At 34.3% G+C, this 17,777-nt stretch overlaps 1 protein-coding gene across 1 annotated transcript in view; it reads left to right on the forward strand.

Moving 5' to 3' along the window:
• The window catches only part of LOC123309835 (low-density lipoprotein receptor-related protein 4), an 81,426-nt gene extending 64,416 nt beyond the window's left edge, over positions 1-17,010 (forward strand). Inside the window, exon 21 of the mRNA XM_044893117.1 lies at positions 15,496-17,010. Within this exon, the coding sequence (XP_044749052.1) occupies positions 15,496-15,666 (171 nt within the window). The 3' untranslated portion in view covers positions 15,667-17,010. The remainder of the gene's footprint in view (positions 1-15,495) is intronic.
• The last annotated feature ends 767 nt before the right edge of the window (positions 17,011-17,777 follow it).

The following is a 17,777-nucleotide window of genomic DNA, read 5'->3' on the forward strand; positions in this document are numbered from 1 at the left end:
CAGATCATCAAAGTATTCTGGGGTAGGTTGATGATTATCTAATCTTCTTTGGAGCATACCCTATGTATGTTCTTTGCAATTCAAATCTGGTGAGTGTAGAGGTATTGGTAAAACTGGAATACCAAGCTTCTCGCGCACATTCTCAACTATGGCTGCACGGTGCGGTCTAGCGTTATCCTCTAGAAATTGAAAAGTTTCACCAATAGCAGCGTGAAAATTTGGCACAACATTGTCAATGCTATGCTCCCTATAGTGTAATATGTTGCCTTGCCCATTCCAGTCTTTGACGCTTATGGTCACGTGTTAATGGAACTCCTCTTAATGGACGTCTAGAACCTGGATCCACCTCTCTCAAACGTCGTCTGATGGTTTCGATAGAAACTTGGACCCCATCTGCATTTTGAAGAGTATTCCGTAGCATTCTACACGTAGATGTAGGGTTTCTTCTCGTCGAAACGGTGATGAAACGATCCTGAGCAGGTGTTGTTTTTCGTCGCCCACCAAGCCTTGGTCTTTCCAACACGGAACCTGTCTCCACGAACCTATTCCAAAGTCGAGATATCACACTTTGGCTGACTTGGAGCCTTTCCGCTACAACAACCTGAGTTAGGCCACCCTGTAGCATTCCGATAGCCCTATTAGCCTCAGCGTTTGTTTATTTACGTCTTGGCATTTTCAGAAAACTCGTTTCAAATCGAAGCCGCTGATAAACTGACTTCATTTCAAAATAAGAACATTCATGATGCATATGCAAAGAATCAAGCTTCAGAAAAAAGGCGACCAGATTGACGAAATGTCTCATACTGATTTTTATTGAATCGATTCAAGTTGTTATTGAGTTTTAAATGATTTTACAGCGATTTTCTCGAAGATTGCATACAAGTATTTCAACAGTAGATTCTTCATGCCAAAATAAATCCTTTTTTTCTTTACCATTTTTTCCGTGTCGGCTCTGGGTGAAAGATACAGGCTGTTGAAACCATACAAAAATGTTATTTTCAGTTCTCTCTCATAAACGGTTTCGTGCAATACAATGAATTTCGGAATATAATTCTTCATTTATTTGATGATTTTTTTTCGAACACAAGATATGACCCACGTTCAGCAGTTTTCTCATTATGACCCTAACGTACCATAAAAATACCAGAAATTCAAAGAACCAAACCCTGGAAATACGATACTAATGCAGAGGCGGAACTAGGATTCTGGCGCAAGTGGCGAATTCTCATAATGCGCCTGCTAAGATATTCTCTTTCTCTATTGTGGGTTTGAATTTATCTTTCATTATCGAAAAACTTTCTTTGCCCGGAAAAATCTTTTCTATTTTTGAAAGAAATTAATAAAAATAAAATCAGAAGAAAAAGGATACAAAAATAACAATTACATGCACTCAAAATAACCTTTATTTTGACTTCTCCCGCTTTGGTTTCTGCAAAATTATCAATGATGTCGTGATTGTTTTCTATTGATAGGACTGCTAAATTAGTAAGACTTTCCTGTCCAATTGAAGACCTTCAAATGGGTTTTCACTAATTTCATCTTGCTGAAATTTCAGCAAGAATATAATATCTAGGTTACATGTAGGTTATTAATAACCTACATGTTGCTGCGGTTACTAATAAAGTCAAAAATATTTTGGGTGGCGACAAATTTATATGAATCTGAATCGGAACAACACTTCAATGCTTTCTTGTTGAGTTGAATAATATAAATATTCTTTATATTTTGTCGTATAATTAACTGTTTTCGAGTAATTTGATGTTCAAAAATTAAAAATTATATATATTATATTATCTTATCCTTTCTTATCATACCTTATATTGTCTTATCCCACCTTATCTTTTTTTTTTGGTTGTGGAAAAAATCTGCTTAACAGATTCAACTGCGAACCGTGTCGCAGGATATGTCGTGTTGGCTATGTAATAATGCACCTGGGCTTCGGGAAAGGGTTTCAGGTCCATTTTTCAAGTTTCTGTCCTCCCTCTTCTTCACTTCCATCACACTGATCACTAGTACTTATAAATCTCCTTCCAAGTCTCCTCGTTCACCAGCATGCGGGGATCAGCTCCTCGATATCTGGCAGACTTCCTATTTTGTGTACGAGGTTGGCTCTCTCCATCGTCCATATCTGTCGCATTCGTAGAACACGTGTACAGGGTCGTCCTTCTTCGAGCATGTGAGACATAAATCATTTGCTGTTTTTCCAATCCTACAGGTGTAATCCTACCTTATCTTATCCTACTTTATCCTGTCTTTTTTTTTCTTTTTTTTTTCGGTTGTGAAAGAAATCTGCTCAACAGATTCAACTGCGACCCGTATCGCAGGATATGTCGGGTTGGCTAGTTGACATTGCCGACCGACTAAAAAAACCACAACGTGTAGGAAACCACCTTCTCCTGGGAAGGCAGATCTGCCCGGACTTCGGGGAAGGATTTCAGGTCCATTTTTCAAGTTTCGTCATTCTGTTGTTCGCTGCGTCTGTCCTTCCTCTCCTTTACTTTCATCACACTGATCTAGTACTTGTAAATCTCCTTCCACATCTCATCTTATCCTACCTTATCCTATATTATCCTATCTTATCTCATCATATGTTATCCTACGTTATCCTATCTTATCTTACCTTATCCTATCTCATTCTATTTCATCTTATCCTATGTTATCTTATCTTATCCTACCTTATATTATCTTATCCTACCTTATATTATCTTCTCCTACCTTATCGTACCTTATCCTATCCTACCCTATCTTATTCTACCTTATCCTATCTTATTCTACCTTATCCTATCTTATTCTACGTTATCCTATGTTATCTAATCTTATCCTACTTTATCCTATCTTATCCTACCTTATCTTACCTTATCCTATCTTATCGTACCTTATCCTATCCTATCTTATCCTACCATATCCTACCTCATCCTATCTTATCCTACATTATCCTATCTTATCCTACATTATCCTATCTTATCCGTCCTTATCCTATCCTATCTCATCTCATCCTACCATAACCTATCTTATCCTATCTTATACTACCTTATCCTACGCTATCCTATCTTATCCTATCTTATTCTACCTTATCCTATCTTATCCTACATTATCCTATCTTATCGTACCTTATCCTATCCTATCTTATCGTACCATATCCTACTATATCCTATCTTAATCTACGTTATCCTATCTTATCCTACATTATCCTATCTTATTCTACCTTATCCTATCTTATCCTATATTATCCTATCTTATCTTATCATATGTTATCCTACGTAATCCTATCTTATCCTATCTTATTCTACCTTATCCTATCTTATTCAGCCTTATCGTATCTTATTCTATTTTAACTTATCCTATCTTATTCTACCTTATCCTATCTTATTCAACCTTATCCTATCTTATCCTACATTATCCTACCTTATCGTACCTTATCCTATCCTATCCTACCCTATCTTATTCTACCTTATCCTATCTTATTCTATCTTATCCTATCTTATTCAGCCTTATCCTATCTTATTCTATTTTAACTTATCCTATCTTATTCTACCTTATCCTATCTTATTCAACCTTATCCTATCTTATCCTACATTATCCTACCTTATCGTACCTTATCCCATCCTATCCTACCCTATCTTATTCTACCTTATCCTATCTTATTCTACCTTATCCTATCTTATTCTACCTTATCCTATCTTATTCTACCTTATCCTATCTTATTCTACCTTATCCTATGTTATCTAATCTTATCCTACCTTATCCTATCTTATCCTACCTTATCTTACCTTATCTTACCTTATCTTACCTTATCCTATCTTATCCTACCATATCCTACCTCATCCTATCTTATCCTACATTATCCTATCTTATCCTACATTATCCTATCTTATCCGTCCTTATCCTATCCTATCTCATCTCATCCTACCATAACCTATCTTATCCTATCTTATACTTCCTTATCCTACGCTATCCTATCTTATTCTACCTTATCCTATCTTATCCTACATTATCCTATCTTATCGTACCTTATCCTATCCTATCTTATCCTACCATATCCTACGGTATCCTATCTTATCCTACATTATCCTATCTTATTCTACCTTATCCTATATTATCTTATCTTATCCTATCTTATCCTACCTTATCCTATCTTATCCTATATTATCCTATCTTATCTTATCATATGTTATCCTACGTAATCCTATCTTATTCTACCTTATCCTATCTTATTCAGCCTTATCCTATCTTATTCTATTTTAACTTATCCTACCTTATTCAACCTTATCCTATCTTATCCTACATTATCCTACCTTATCGTACCTTATCCTATCCTATCCTACCCTATCTTATTCTACCTTATCCTATCTTATTCTACCTTATCCTATGTTATCTAATCTTATCCTACTTTATCCTATCTTATCCTACCTTATCTTACCTTATCCTATCTTATCGTACCTTATCCTATCCTATCTTATCCTACCATATCCTACCTCATCCTATCTTATCCTACGTTATCCTATCTTATGCTACATTATCCTATCTTATCGTACCTTATCCTATCCTATCTCATCTTATCCTACCATAACCTGTCTTATCCTATCTTATACTACCTTATCTTACCTTATCCTACGTTATCCTATCTTATCCTATCTCATTCTACCTTATCCTATCTTATCCTACATTATCATATCTTATCGTACCTTATCCTATCCTATCTTATCCTACCTCATCCTATCTTATCCTACGTTATCCTATCTTATCCTACATTATCCAATCTTATCGTACCTTATCCTATCCTATCTTATCTTATCCTACTATATCCTATCTTATACTACCTTATCCTACCTTATCCTACGTTATCCTATCTTATCCTATCTTATTCTACCTTATCCTATGTTATCTTATCTTATCCTATCTTATCCTACCTTATCCTATCTTATCCTATATTATCCTATCTTATCTTATCTTATCTTATCATATGTTATCCTACGTAATCCTATCTTATCCTATCTTATTCTACCTTATCCTATCTTATTTAGCCTTATCCTATCTTATTCTATTTTATCTTATCCTATCTTATTCTACCTTATCCTATCTTATCCTACATTTTCCTATCTTATCGTACCTTATCCTATCCTATCCTATCTTATTCTACCTTATCCTATCTTCTTCTACCTTATCCTATGTTATCTTATCTTATCCTACCTTATCCTATCTTATCCTACCTTATCTTACCTTATCCTATCTTATCGTACCTTATTCTATCCTATCCTATCTTATTCTACCATATCCTACCATATCCTATCTTATCCTATCTTATACTACCTTATTCTACCTTATTCTACCTTATCCTATCTTATCCTATCTTATTATATTTTATTTTATCCTATCTTATCCTACCTTATACTATCTTATCTTACCTTATCCTACATTATCCTATCTTATCCTATGTTATCGTACGTAATCCTATCCTATCCTATCCTATCTTATCCTACCATAACCTACCTTATCTTATCTTATCCTATCTTATCCTACCTTATCCTATCTTATCTCAACACGCCGAATCGGAAAAGTGGTATAGAAATAAAGTGTTTCTTTCTGCTTCAAGAATCTACTGTTAAAATATTAGTACGAGTCAAAGGCTCACCCTGTATAAGCTGTATATTGGCGTTGAACTTTTTTCGAAAATATTTTCAAAATATATTCTTTGCTACGTCACTAGTTCAACTTGGCGAAAATGAATAGTTATGAAAGCTTGACGTTACACAGAATATATTTTGAAAATATTTTTTAAAGCAGTTCAACGCCAAAATATAGCTTTGATGACAAGCGATTTGCGGTTCGAACTATGCCAGAATCTGCTTTAAAAATTCACGAAATATTTTCCAACATTTTTGTGTGGTGTCACCGTTGCAACGCCATCTTTCAGAACCTACGAAATATTTTTGAAAAATGTTCACCACAAAAGACAGCTTTAATGACAAATTGGCTAGTTCGATTCAGATCGTGAACATTTTTTGATATTCATATCAGCGAATGGTATGCATCTGAATTAATTCTTATTATTCTTGATTAACTTTGGGGTTTCTTTATTTGATCGATTACTTCCTTTCTTTCTTTGAACTACCTTTTTCACGTAAATTGCTAACACCTCGAGAAACAATAGGTACATTGTAAAAATCGATAATCTACCTACTGCAATATTGGGCTACTCGATCCTGAATTCGCTTAAACATTTATCAACAGAATATTTCCATTCGCCGTCTATTTTCTCCATATTTTCAAAGTCGGATTTAATAATAAATGCATTTTGCAAGTTAAACATTCTTTCTATTTTTCTGATAATTTCCGATACAGCAACGATTCAAAACGATAACTTCACAGTTCAGTTTACTGAGAAAATGGTACAGCGGAAGCTGAGAATTACTTTTAGACGCAGAATATCGACATTCCGAATTCCATAGCATATTTGACGACGAATGTTTTGAGCGCCCGTTACTATTTTCTGTGAATTCTTAAGCAGCATTCGTGATCAATTGACGGAAGTGCACTTCGACAGGGAGGCTAAGCAGATGCCATTCTTTTTTACCATTCGTAATGAAATTCAAGTTTAACGCGGAATTCGATGTCGGCAAAATTTCTTGCAAGTTGCAAAATAAAGGAATTTCGTGCCGGCTTTGGCACGTTGATGGTTATGTTATGATCAGTTACATGTTTAATTCATTTGAGTACCGAATAATGAATTTCGTTGCCAAAGTGCACTTCGGCCTACGAATTGATAACAGAAAAAAAAGTGCTTCGAGCACTAACCACCGAGCTCTGACAAAAAGTGCTCCCAAGTCTAGAGCACTAAGCATCGATTGTTCATGAATGGCTCGCGATTACTAAGCACCTTGTGGAAGTAATTCGACTTTGCGGGCACTAAGCACAGAGAACTTTTCTGAAAAACTGTTGGAAATAAGATTTTTTGTTATGAAATTTGTATTCGACCGAAAAAACAACAACTCTATTTCTTCGAAACGACAAGTTTTTCGTTTTACTCTACAGCAGTTGCACGATTTCATAAGTATTGGAAAATAATTGATTCGCGAATGGAAACTACGCAGGCGTAGAAGAGGGCCACATAATATTTCAGAACTAGGGGGATATTAACCTCCCTTCCGCACAAGCTTCGTGGTACCTAGCTGATCGCAGAAGACACAAGGCATTTCAGCCAGAGGAGTTTATACCACGGGATTTTCTCGCCATCCGTATAAGGCGTAAAAGGCGAAAGACTACCAGAATGTGGGTCGTTGCCAGAACAATTGAACGATAAGAATAAGTTACGAATATTAAAATAGTTCCCACTTTCTTCGAAAATATGGCAGCACTTAACGAACGTCTTTTTTCAATTTCACCAGGATACGAATTGTAGCCAATGGCGAGACATTTCGAGAAATTTTTTCATGTGGAAATTCATAGAAGAGATAATTGCACCTCGGAAAGTTAATAACATGAATGAATTTTTTTCCATTTGACTAATAAAAAATTTCTGACTTTCCGAACTGACGAACTGTATGAATTGAATAAAAATGAAAACGCCATATAAATTAGTGGTTTCTGACGAAAGATATTCATTTTCTCTTTTTGATATGACCACTAAAACGGTGTACACCACTCTTAAAGTTGCTCAATATCACTTTGGTTCACTCAATACAGAGATGATGAATGGTGCGATAATTTCGGCGATATATTAGAAGATTGCTTTGGGTTTTTGGAGAGAAAGATTTAGGCGCATCCGACGATGATATTATTGTTGTCGAGAGTGACAGACGAAGAGTTTCTTCTTCTGTTAAAAATATCGCTCGCAACTGGGTCAAAAAATGGCCTGATAAATCGGAGTCAGACAACCGAATTCACGCTCGGACACATATAAAACTGAGTGTTCGCATATTTAGGATAAATTGATGATTATGCATTTTTGAAATATAATATGTGGTGCTTCTATGCTTTCGAGGAATTGCAAAGCCAAGTTTTTGATGAAGCAAGCAGTTAGAGGACGTTCATGAATTTTTTAGTCCATTCATTATTATGACCCAATTCTTTTCTTTGGAGAAAGTTTCATATCATTAGTAATTTTTAAGTTATTGCCGTGTTTCTTCATCTTATAAATCTCGCCATCTATGAAAATCATTGAGTACTCCAGCACTAAACAAGCTCCCTTGGACACCGTTTGAAGCGACTTCCTCAAAGCAAGCAGATTTTTGTTGTAAATCCCATGTGTCAAGATTGTGGCATTTTTTATTCAATAGAGAGACAGCCGACAATTATTTTTATAAGTTTGCACATCTGAAGATATTCAAATGCGCTATTTTTTCTATCGATTCTCCTTATTTGGAAAAGGAATTCGGTTTTCACAAAATGCGAATTTGTTTCATGCTATTTCATACACCCGTAAGCAATCATATTAAAAGCAGAATTGAATTATAATTATATTTCACGTGAAATACATGAATAAATATTGTCTTCATATACAATTTGAGTCAGATCAATATATTCAAATTCTTGGGTTTTTATTATGCAGGGTGTTTCACCGCGATGCTTGATTAAATATTTTCGGAGATGTAGCAAATCAAAATTTTATGCTGAAATTTTTCATGTTGGAGATCTCAACAATGAGCTTTCTCCGTCAAATATTTTCAGGCCTCTCCAACTTCCGTTTATATACCGGCAATAAATTTCTAGTTCCTTATTTCGAATGGCACGCCCAGTATATCTTTGCATCGTTCAATAGCCGATTTGATGGCAATTCCAACAGTGTGTCATAAAATTCTGCTCGGTACTTTACAAATAGCCGTTTTGTTTCGATTCAGTTGTGTCGGTATTTTTGAAATATCAGAAAAAAATTCAGACGCCTTCAACAATACAATAAAATTTGAGTTCGTCTCACACAGTTCTTACAAAAAGAAAAAAATTCGCACAATGAATATGGTTCTAACCTTATAATAAACTCATAAAGGGTGTTCTTGAAAATTTTAATATATTTTATTTCTTTTATTACTTTAGGAAATGCATTCATCAATTTTATTCCAAGCTATGGTAGGGATAAGCGAAAGCTTCTTTTTTTTCTAGTCCTTGAGTTGACATTTCTATGATACTCAATATAGTGAGTATTGGGAATTCAAATGTAGATTGCAGCGACATGGTGTTGACAGTTCGAAATAAAAAGTTAATGCAGTAACTGTCATTTTTGAAGGGGATTTTGAGATTTTCGTCCAATAAATCCTTTTTTCTCAGTTGATAGTTGTTTTCTCTCAATTTTGAAGATTGGTTATCGAAACTGTATTCAAGTGTGTTAGTTATTATCAATTTCAGATCAATAAATGTCATGAAGTATTAGTATTTATAAAAAAAATTCCGAGTATGTTCTGAATCAGCTGATAAATAAGAGCAAAATTTTTTGAATCCAAACTTCTTGGCTCTTTACACGATCATAAAGATGAAAATTGATTTATGGTAGCCACAACTATCATATCTTACTCTCTCTATTATATACAATGGCTAAAATTGTAACATTGATGCTAAGAAAACTTGTCCATGTTGAACTGGGAATCAGAAATTATTTTCTGAATGAATTTTGTGTGAATGTTACCGAAATTCATATGTATGTCCACTTACTAGATGAAAAAAGTCCTGTCTGAGGGAAACAGGTTTATTTTTTGTGTAAATCCTTTCATTTTGAGGTTATATATCCATCAGCAGAAGATTTTTGACGCAGAGATGATATCCCTCCCAATGCAATTGAAAAACAAGTTATGTACCTATGATTATCTATTTTTTTCTTCATTCATCATCAAGTCTTGAAATAAGTTTGGATGAAGGCTTTATTATTCGCCTTTTTTCTCGTTTTCTGCTCTGTTTCTTTGTTTCAGATATTATTTCGAAATGGAAAGAGGATAAAGAAATTTTTATGTCAATGGAAAGGAAGCCCTTCAGTATTAAAAGCTTATTCTGTAAACAAATTTGTCATCACTACACTTCTCACGGGGAGACAGGGTTTTTTTACTGAGGTTTTTCCCTAAGCTCTTGTATCATACTCTAAATCGTATGGTACCCCGTTACACTAACCTTTGCTAAAACTCATACATATGCTATATTGTTTGATAACTAGAAATGTATTGCTGACATTCAAAAGAATATATATATATATATATATATATATATATATATATATATATATATATATATTTGTCCAATAGACGTTTCCAGTCCCGATACGTTTCTAAGGCGACCTGAGACCCACATGATCCGAATGTTTTCTTCGAGTATATATGATGAAATAACGTTAATGAGAATTATAACTCCTTAGGCACACTTAGAGGGGAAAAGAATTCCTTCATTTAAAAAAGTAGCATAATCGATAATATTTTCCAAACCCGAGACATTGCACCAACTTTACAATCCCACAAATACTCCAGCGGTAAATATGGCCAACGTTAACGATCCCGGCGCTGTTGCCAGTCTGACGGGACTGGAGCCGACAATTTCGATGTATAAAATGACGCGAAAAAGTAGGTGTTACGGTAGAAATTCATATACGTGTGAGTTTGTTGAGAAAGAAGTAATGTCTCAATATTCTCATGAAGCAAATTCCTTTTTAACAGATTCTTCCCAAATTTTGATCCATTAATAACATAACCTTGAGAGGCTGTATACATAAAATGATTGTAATAAAATATGAAAAATTAATTTTTAGCTTCATTCTGAAATCTATAAGGGGGTTCCTGAAACTATCATAAAAATGAGACAAAAATCAACAAAATTTATTGAAACACTGTTTACAAAAATTGAGATCTAGAGAGCGAAATATGAATTATTTTAATATTCCAGAGCCAGACTCATCACACCTAATTCAACGTGTTCAGTTTCATCATATCATCCTGTATGTCGAATTGAAAATAATTGTTTCACTTTCCAAGAAGTCCGTGCCAAGCCCAGAATTCCTCCTCTAATGTATTTTCCAAATTGAAATAAAAAACAGAAAAATCTAATTCATTCCTATAAATATCGCGTCAATGAGATGTGAAATATTCCAAAACAAACTTTAAAACCAGAATAATCGTAATAGCTTTCCTCGATAGGTACAATCATTCATTAATGCGAAAGACTGAAATGAAATAACACAAACAAAAATGAGAAAATTGTTATAGATTACATACATGCATACATAAACTGTGTAGATGAACGAAAATGAAAGCGAAAAATACAAAACTGAAATATCATATACAAAAAAGAAAACAAAATTAGATATAACACCACAGTTCCTCACAGAGAGGACTTCCTTCCACCTGTCATAACTGTTTTTGAAACCGTTTACCGAGGTCGATCGCACTACGCATTCAGGGAGACGGTTCCAGTTGTGAAATATACGGTTAAGGAGAAAGTGTTAACATATGAATATAATGGCTAACAAGATAACAACAAAAAACTCGACACATTCCAAACCTTAATTTGATTGAATGATTGAATATTAAAATTATTCACATGGAAATCATGAATTTATCTGCAAAATCAAATAACCCAAATGAATAAACTAAATTTTAATGATATAGATTTTATGAAAACATGTAAAGAAAACAAATTACTACTAGTACTTATACTCGTAATAATTGCTCGAAATGCCACCGCCTTGTTCAATACATTTTATACATCGTTTTTGTAGTGAATCTGCAACCCTGCGAAGTTTCTGACGCATTTCAGCATAACACAATGTTATTCTTTCGATCAGGACCTCTCGAGTCTGAACGCTAATTTAATAAACTTTTCCTTTCAAGGTGTTCCAGGCATAAAAATCCAAAGGCGTAAGGTCGGAGCCTCTTTGTGGCCATCTTACGTTGACCCTCAACTCATGTTGAAAATGAGAAACCATAGTCGCATGGAAGTTTTCTCTTTTCCATACATGAGTTGAGGGTCAACGTGTGGTTGGCAGTCATGAGAAGTGAACTTTTCGTACGAGTAATATTTCCCGATCCGATTGATCCAAAGCATCTTGACAGACATATTGGAGAAAATGTCTGGTTTCAAATAAATGGCTGCCCAGCTCATAATAGCCGGAATGTACGGGAATGAATATTTTGGGGTGCAATGGATTGGAAGGTACAGTCCGGTAAGATGGCCAACAAGAAGCTCCGACCTTACGCTTTTGGATTTTTATGTCTGGAACACCTTGAAAGAAAAAGTTATCACAATATTTTGAATAGAATCTGAGTGGTGTTATTGAATTCTTTTCGTATGCAAACTAGATTATCACACGTCCGCAAAACTATAAACGTCCGATGAAGTCAGGATCTTCGCCAAAAAAAAAAATAATTTTAACTTTACCCTACTCTACCCTCTGCCGTCAATAGTCAAACGTTCCTCGCAGATTCCTTTTAAATCGTCTCAGTCGTCACTGAAGGTATTTAATTTCAGTTTATGCCAACAGTTGCGAAATAATTTACTAGTTACGAGAAGTAAAAATTTCAAGACATAGATGAGTTCCAGAAAATGTCAATTTAAATGTCAAAATTTGAAAAATCACTATGGTTTTTTCCAGAATTATTGACATCCCAGTAGGTTTTTAAAGTCCAGAGGCTCATAACAGCGTTTCTGGTGTTGGAACCTGAAGATGGGATGCGATTAGTCATCCCGAAACCGGTAGTTCTTGTAGAATAAATTGGTGAGAGACAGTTTTTAGGTGTTTTTATTTATTTTGTTATATTATATCATCTGTTCATTTCAGCTCAAGCTAATTCAAATATCTATATTAAACTTATATTAGGTATCACATCACTCTGTAAATTAACTTGTACCTATAGGCGAAAACCAATCGTGTAACTGAAAGTCCTCTGAATTGATAATAATTTTTATGTGTATTTTTATAAATGATCAAATTGAAAGTTTGACTGAGGAATACCCTTCCACCTCCTGAACTGAAAATTTCCAATTGTTAGTTCGGGATACTCGAGTAATTTCCAATATTTCATCTCTATGATTCAAACAAAAATGAAGTTGCTGAAGAATACCAGAGATAGAGTTTTCAAGAATAGTTTTTCAAGAATATAAGGACTTCATACTGAAAAAAACCTTTTTATCACTGTGGTAGGAGTACAAAATCTCCATTGCTTTTGTATATTGATTTTCTGAAAAATTTCTGGAAAATAGCTCCTGTCAACCAAATATAACTACAATGATGTTCAGGAAATTCGTAAATTCGTAAACACGACAGAGGGTCAAGTAGGGTGTGGTGAAAATACAATTTTTGTGCATAGGATCCTAAACGTGCCAGTGCTCCTGAAATTAGGTCGCCTCACTTCGCTTAATCGGGCTTGTATAAGTTTCCATACGTGTGCTATTATAGTTCGTAAACGAAAAGAATCCAATAACACCACTTCAATTCAATTCAAAATATCGTCATTGAATATTTCTCATGACGACTGTTCATCATACCGGGATCGTATAAGTTTTCTTATAGTACATTTGAGGTGTATAAATCGAAAAGATGACAAAATAAATTCTCAAGCTCTTCAACTGCAGCGTTGCCAAATTTTCGGACTAGATGCGTCGGTCAACTATGCGGATTATATACATCAAGTTCATGTCGCTCGAAGCGCCCTCGCACTGGCCAAACCCTGAAGTTTTCTGTATATAATAACGAGTATAACCGACTTTTCAGACCCACCTGAAAATTCACCCCTAGCATCCCCTAACCCCCCTTATAACGATTCTATGGTCGAACGTTACCAGACCCGGAGCCGGGTCTGACAACGTCACTTTTGGACTGAAAAGTCGGTCGAGTATACCGTTTTGGGTCTGTATATGCGGTCGAACAAATCTATATATATATATATATATATATATATATATATATATATATATATATATATATATATATATATATATATATATATATATATATATATATATATATATATATATATCCATCAGGTTATTCAATTCACCTCCTATTCTTCGTAACTGATTTGAAACGTACAAAACCTTCATTATGCTATAAAAGTACGAGTTACATATGTCCATTATATTTTCAACAGATAAAGATATATTTTTCATGAAAGATCTCATTGAAATCCCAAAATATTCTCCGTTTCTCGATGTGAACAAACAAAAGTGCATTAACTTTTTATTTACAAAAATTGACACCAGGGGGCGTATCGCTTGTTAACTATAAATGTATAAACTATATAGTGTCGGTAAATTATGTTCTCTGAAGTGACCCCTACATGACTCCCTGTAACCTAAATTCAACAACGTTCTTAACATAGATTTCTGTTTCAAAAATACTAATTCAGAAGTGGAGCTTCCTCCACCGAAAATTATGCCATATCCTAATAGATATTGAAAGTTGGAAAAATATATAATTTTTAAAGTAGGAAGTCCATTATAAAGGCTGTTTCAAATTACGCGGTTTTTTTCAAAATAAATAAAACACATAATTTGCAATCGTTTTCAAAAACTTTCTATTGGTAATTGAAGTATCAGTTATGACATTTATGTACGGAAAATAATATCTGCCAAATGGCCTCCTCTTGCAGCTCTACAGACGTCTACTCTTTTGTTTAAATTCTCAACGAAATTTTGACATAATTAAGGCTCTAACTCACTGATGACACGAATAATTCCATTCTTTAGTTCAGGAAGCGATTGTGGATTATTCTTATAGACCTGGCTTCTCACATAACCCCCAAAGAAAATAGTCCAACGATGTCAAATCACATGATGGTGATGGTGGCCAATTGACATCAGCGTTTCTGGAGATTATTCGTCCCGGAAATTATTGTTTCAATAAATCAATTGTGTCATTTGCAAAATGAGGTGTTGCGCCATCCTGTTGAAACCAAATGTTCTCTTTATCAATATTTATTGATTCAGGCTGCAAAAATTCGATTATCACCGAACCGGTCTCTTGAAATTTGTTAATAATTCGACCAAGAGTGCTTTCAGATGGACGATTATGTAAACCATAAAATTCACGTAATTTTCTAAAAACACTTTTCACAGAACGCTGATTTTCATGAAATAATTTAACAATCTGAACCCGTTGTTGTATCGTGTACGAAGCCATTTTTATAAATGTCGTACATCATACTTTTTAAATGTCAAAATATCCAGACAAATCTGGTGCGCCATGTATATTTTATTTATTCTTAAAAAAAACCGCGCAATTTGAAACACCCTGTAGTTTTGAGAACATGCACTGAATATTCAACAGAGTTTAGACTTTTCACAAGATTATCAATGTGATAGTCATTTTAGGTGATTATCCAGATAAACTCCTAGGAATTTATATATCTGTGGTATACTACTTTCTCATGAAGTGAACACGCGTCGATCGCTTATTCGTGTTGGGAAGCTCTTCAGGGATTACTAAGCACTAACGTTTACTAGTTTTTTTCAATGGTATCGTAAATTCCCAATTAATTAATTTTCTCAATTTCTTGACGAAAAATATTCACTAAGTATTTATGTTTTCAGGAACGTGTTTATGAGGAAACAGTAGGCACTAACAGTCCAGAAGTAGTTAGTCTTATTCCAATGTACCTCACTCCCAACAGTTCCAAATGCGATGGTATCACATCGAGTTTGGAGAGATCCCCATCTGCAACACCTCTTCAAGAGATGACAGAAATCGACCCAGTAATATAAATAAATGACAATTCCTAAGAGAGGGAATAGAACTAAGGTCGTGTTGATTTTTGTTACTAAATGGATATTAGTGACATTCACTTTTCAGATATAGAAGATTTTATTATAAAATAGAAAATAATGAAACAAAAATCAAGATTGTATAGACTGAAACTCAAATTATTGGTATGTTGAATGACCTCACCAAGAGGCCTACCTTGTTATAAAATAAGTAATATCAAGCATATTGATCCAATAATGCTGGATGATCCATTTTTGGTGATGTTATTTGAAGCCCCATCCAGAGAAGGCTAATTGTCGCTCAGAATTCTCCTAAAATAGATTACAACAATAATTTTTCGACAATTAGCGTGATCAAGAAATCTTCTGATTCTACCGGGATGATGTAATAGGAGTGTTATGAAGTAATCCTCAAAAACTGGTCATGGGTACAGTTCGATTGAAGGAAACTTATGCAGGTGTGAAAATTATGAAAAATATCAACTTTCTGTGAAATATGTAACGAATGATAAAAATTACATTTGACAAGCAGGATAAATGAGGACAATAAAATGGTTATTGGATGGACAGGAAATCAGTTGGGACAAGTTCGATAAGAGAGAGATCCTTGAAGTGAAGCATTCCTGAAGCAGAAATGGTTCGGTAGTTCGTCAGTCTAGGAGCTAGCTACTGTCAGGATTTTTGTGAATTTGCTGTACTATGAATCCCGAGTAACGGTGTGAAATGGAACCAAATCACAACGACAAATGAACATGCACTAATAGAAAATCGGGAAATAAGTTTTTCAAGGTTGAACTTTTATTCGTTAAATGGTTGAAAATGAAGAAAAAGTTTATGTGTGTCAATAAATTGGACTTACATTGGTGGAGCTGAACTGTCAACCGGTATAAACAAGAATGTTGATTATAGAGTAGTCAAGAAAAGGCACGTTGTTCTGGTCTGAAGTGCGATAAAATTATTTTGAAGGGAGAATTACTGTATTGCAGAAATATTGATTGAGATTTAAAAGTGGTGAAATTTTCTCATTTTAATCAGGATGTCGTGAACTAGAAAACAGTGTTGAAATTCTGCGGATTTATAATTTGATAATTTCAAATATTTCTTCAGCCCTGAAATCAAAAGAGCAATCAACTTCAGTTACTTGGATTTTATATCAAATAGTTACCCTATCGGACTCTTGGTTGAAATCCAACTGATAATTTATCAGATTGATGCATTTTTATTTTTCGATTTTTATGGATATTCTTTTGAAACTGTCTAAATTGGAGCGTCCTGAAAGGATTAGTTGTAACAAGACATCCACAATCTTGGAACAGAAATGGTTCATTCCGATTACAAAATACACCGGACAGAAATTTTTTTCACCAAGTTCAATACAAAATAACTTTTTGAGATGTGCATCGATTTTGATCATTTTTTTGTCTATTTGTAGCCTATTTCCTCTAGTTTTTCACCTAATGTCGAGTCTGAAGGAATTTCAATTGAATTTGATGGTATACAGGGTAGAACTGAAAGTTGGAATTTGTGTTCATTTTTCATAAATTTATCTGTATATTCTTAATTCGTTATCGATTAATGTTATAAACTGTATAGTTTCTGTTGAAAATTTGTTTTTCCTTCCAGGAAAGAGCTATTGACGTGAATTAAACAAGAAAATGTTGAGAGAAGATCAGGCTTCAAAAACTCATTCAAAGACACATCATTACGTCACTAATTACCTCCACAGGGTGTTCAGAAATTTGGAGGAAATTGCAACTTTCAGTTCTACCCTTTATACCATCAAATTCAATTGAAATTCCTACAGACTCGACATAAGGTGATAAACAAGATGAAATAGGCTACAAATAGACAAAAGAATGATCAGAATCGATGCACACCTTTAAAAGTTATTTCAAAAAATTTGGAGGAAATTTTTTTCTGTCCGGTTTTTTTTTGTCAAGGGGTGTGTTACTATTCACTCAGGCTTCTACCGCTTCAATTTTATAAAGCTCTTTTTCTTCCTTTTGAGAGACCGATTCAAACAAAATTTGTCAGGATTTAGACAACTCTATAACCGACAGTCGCTGGCTCCTAATGATCTAGGAAGAATAAATAGGTGTTCTTGAAATACC

The sequence above is a fragment of the Coccinella septempunctata genome, chromosome 3 (assembly GCF_907165205.1).
Source record: "Coccinella septempunctata chromosome 3, icCocSept1.1, whole genome shotgun sequence".
NCBI lineage: Eukaryota > Metazoa > Arthropoda > Insecta > Coleoptera > Coccinellidae > Coccinella > Coccinella septempunctata.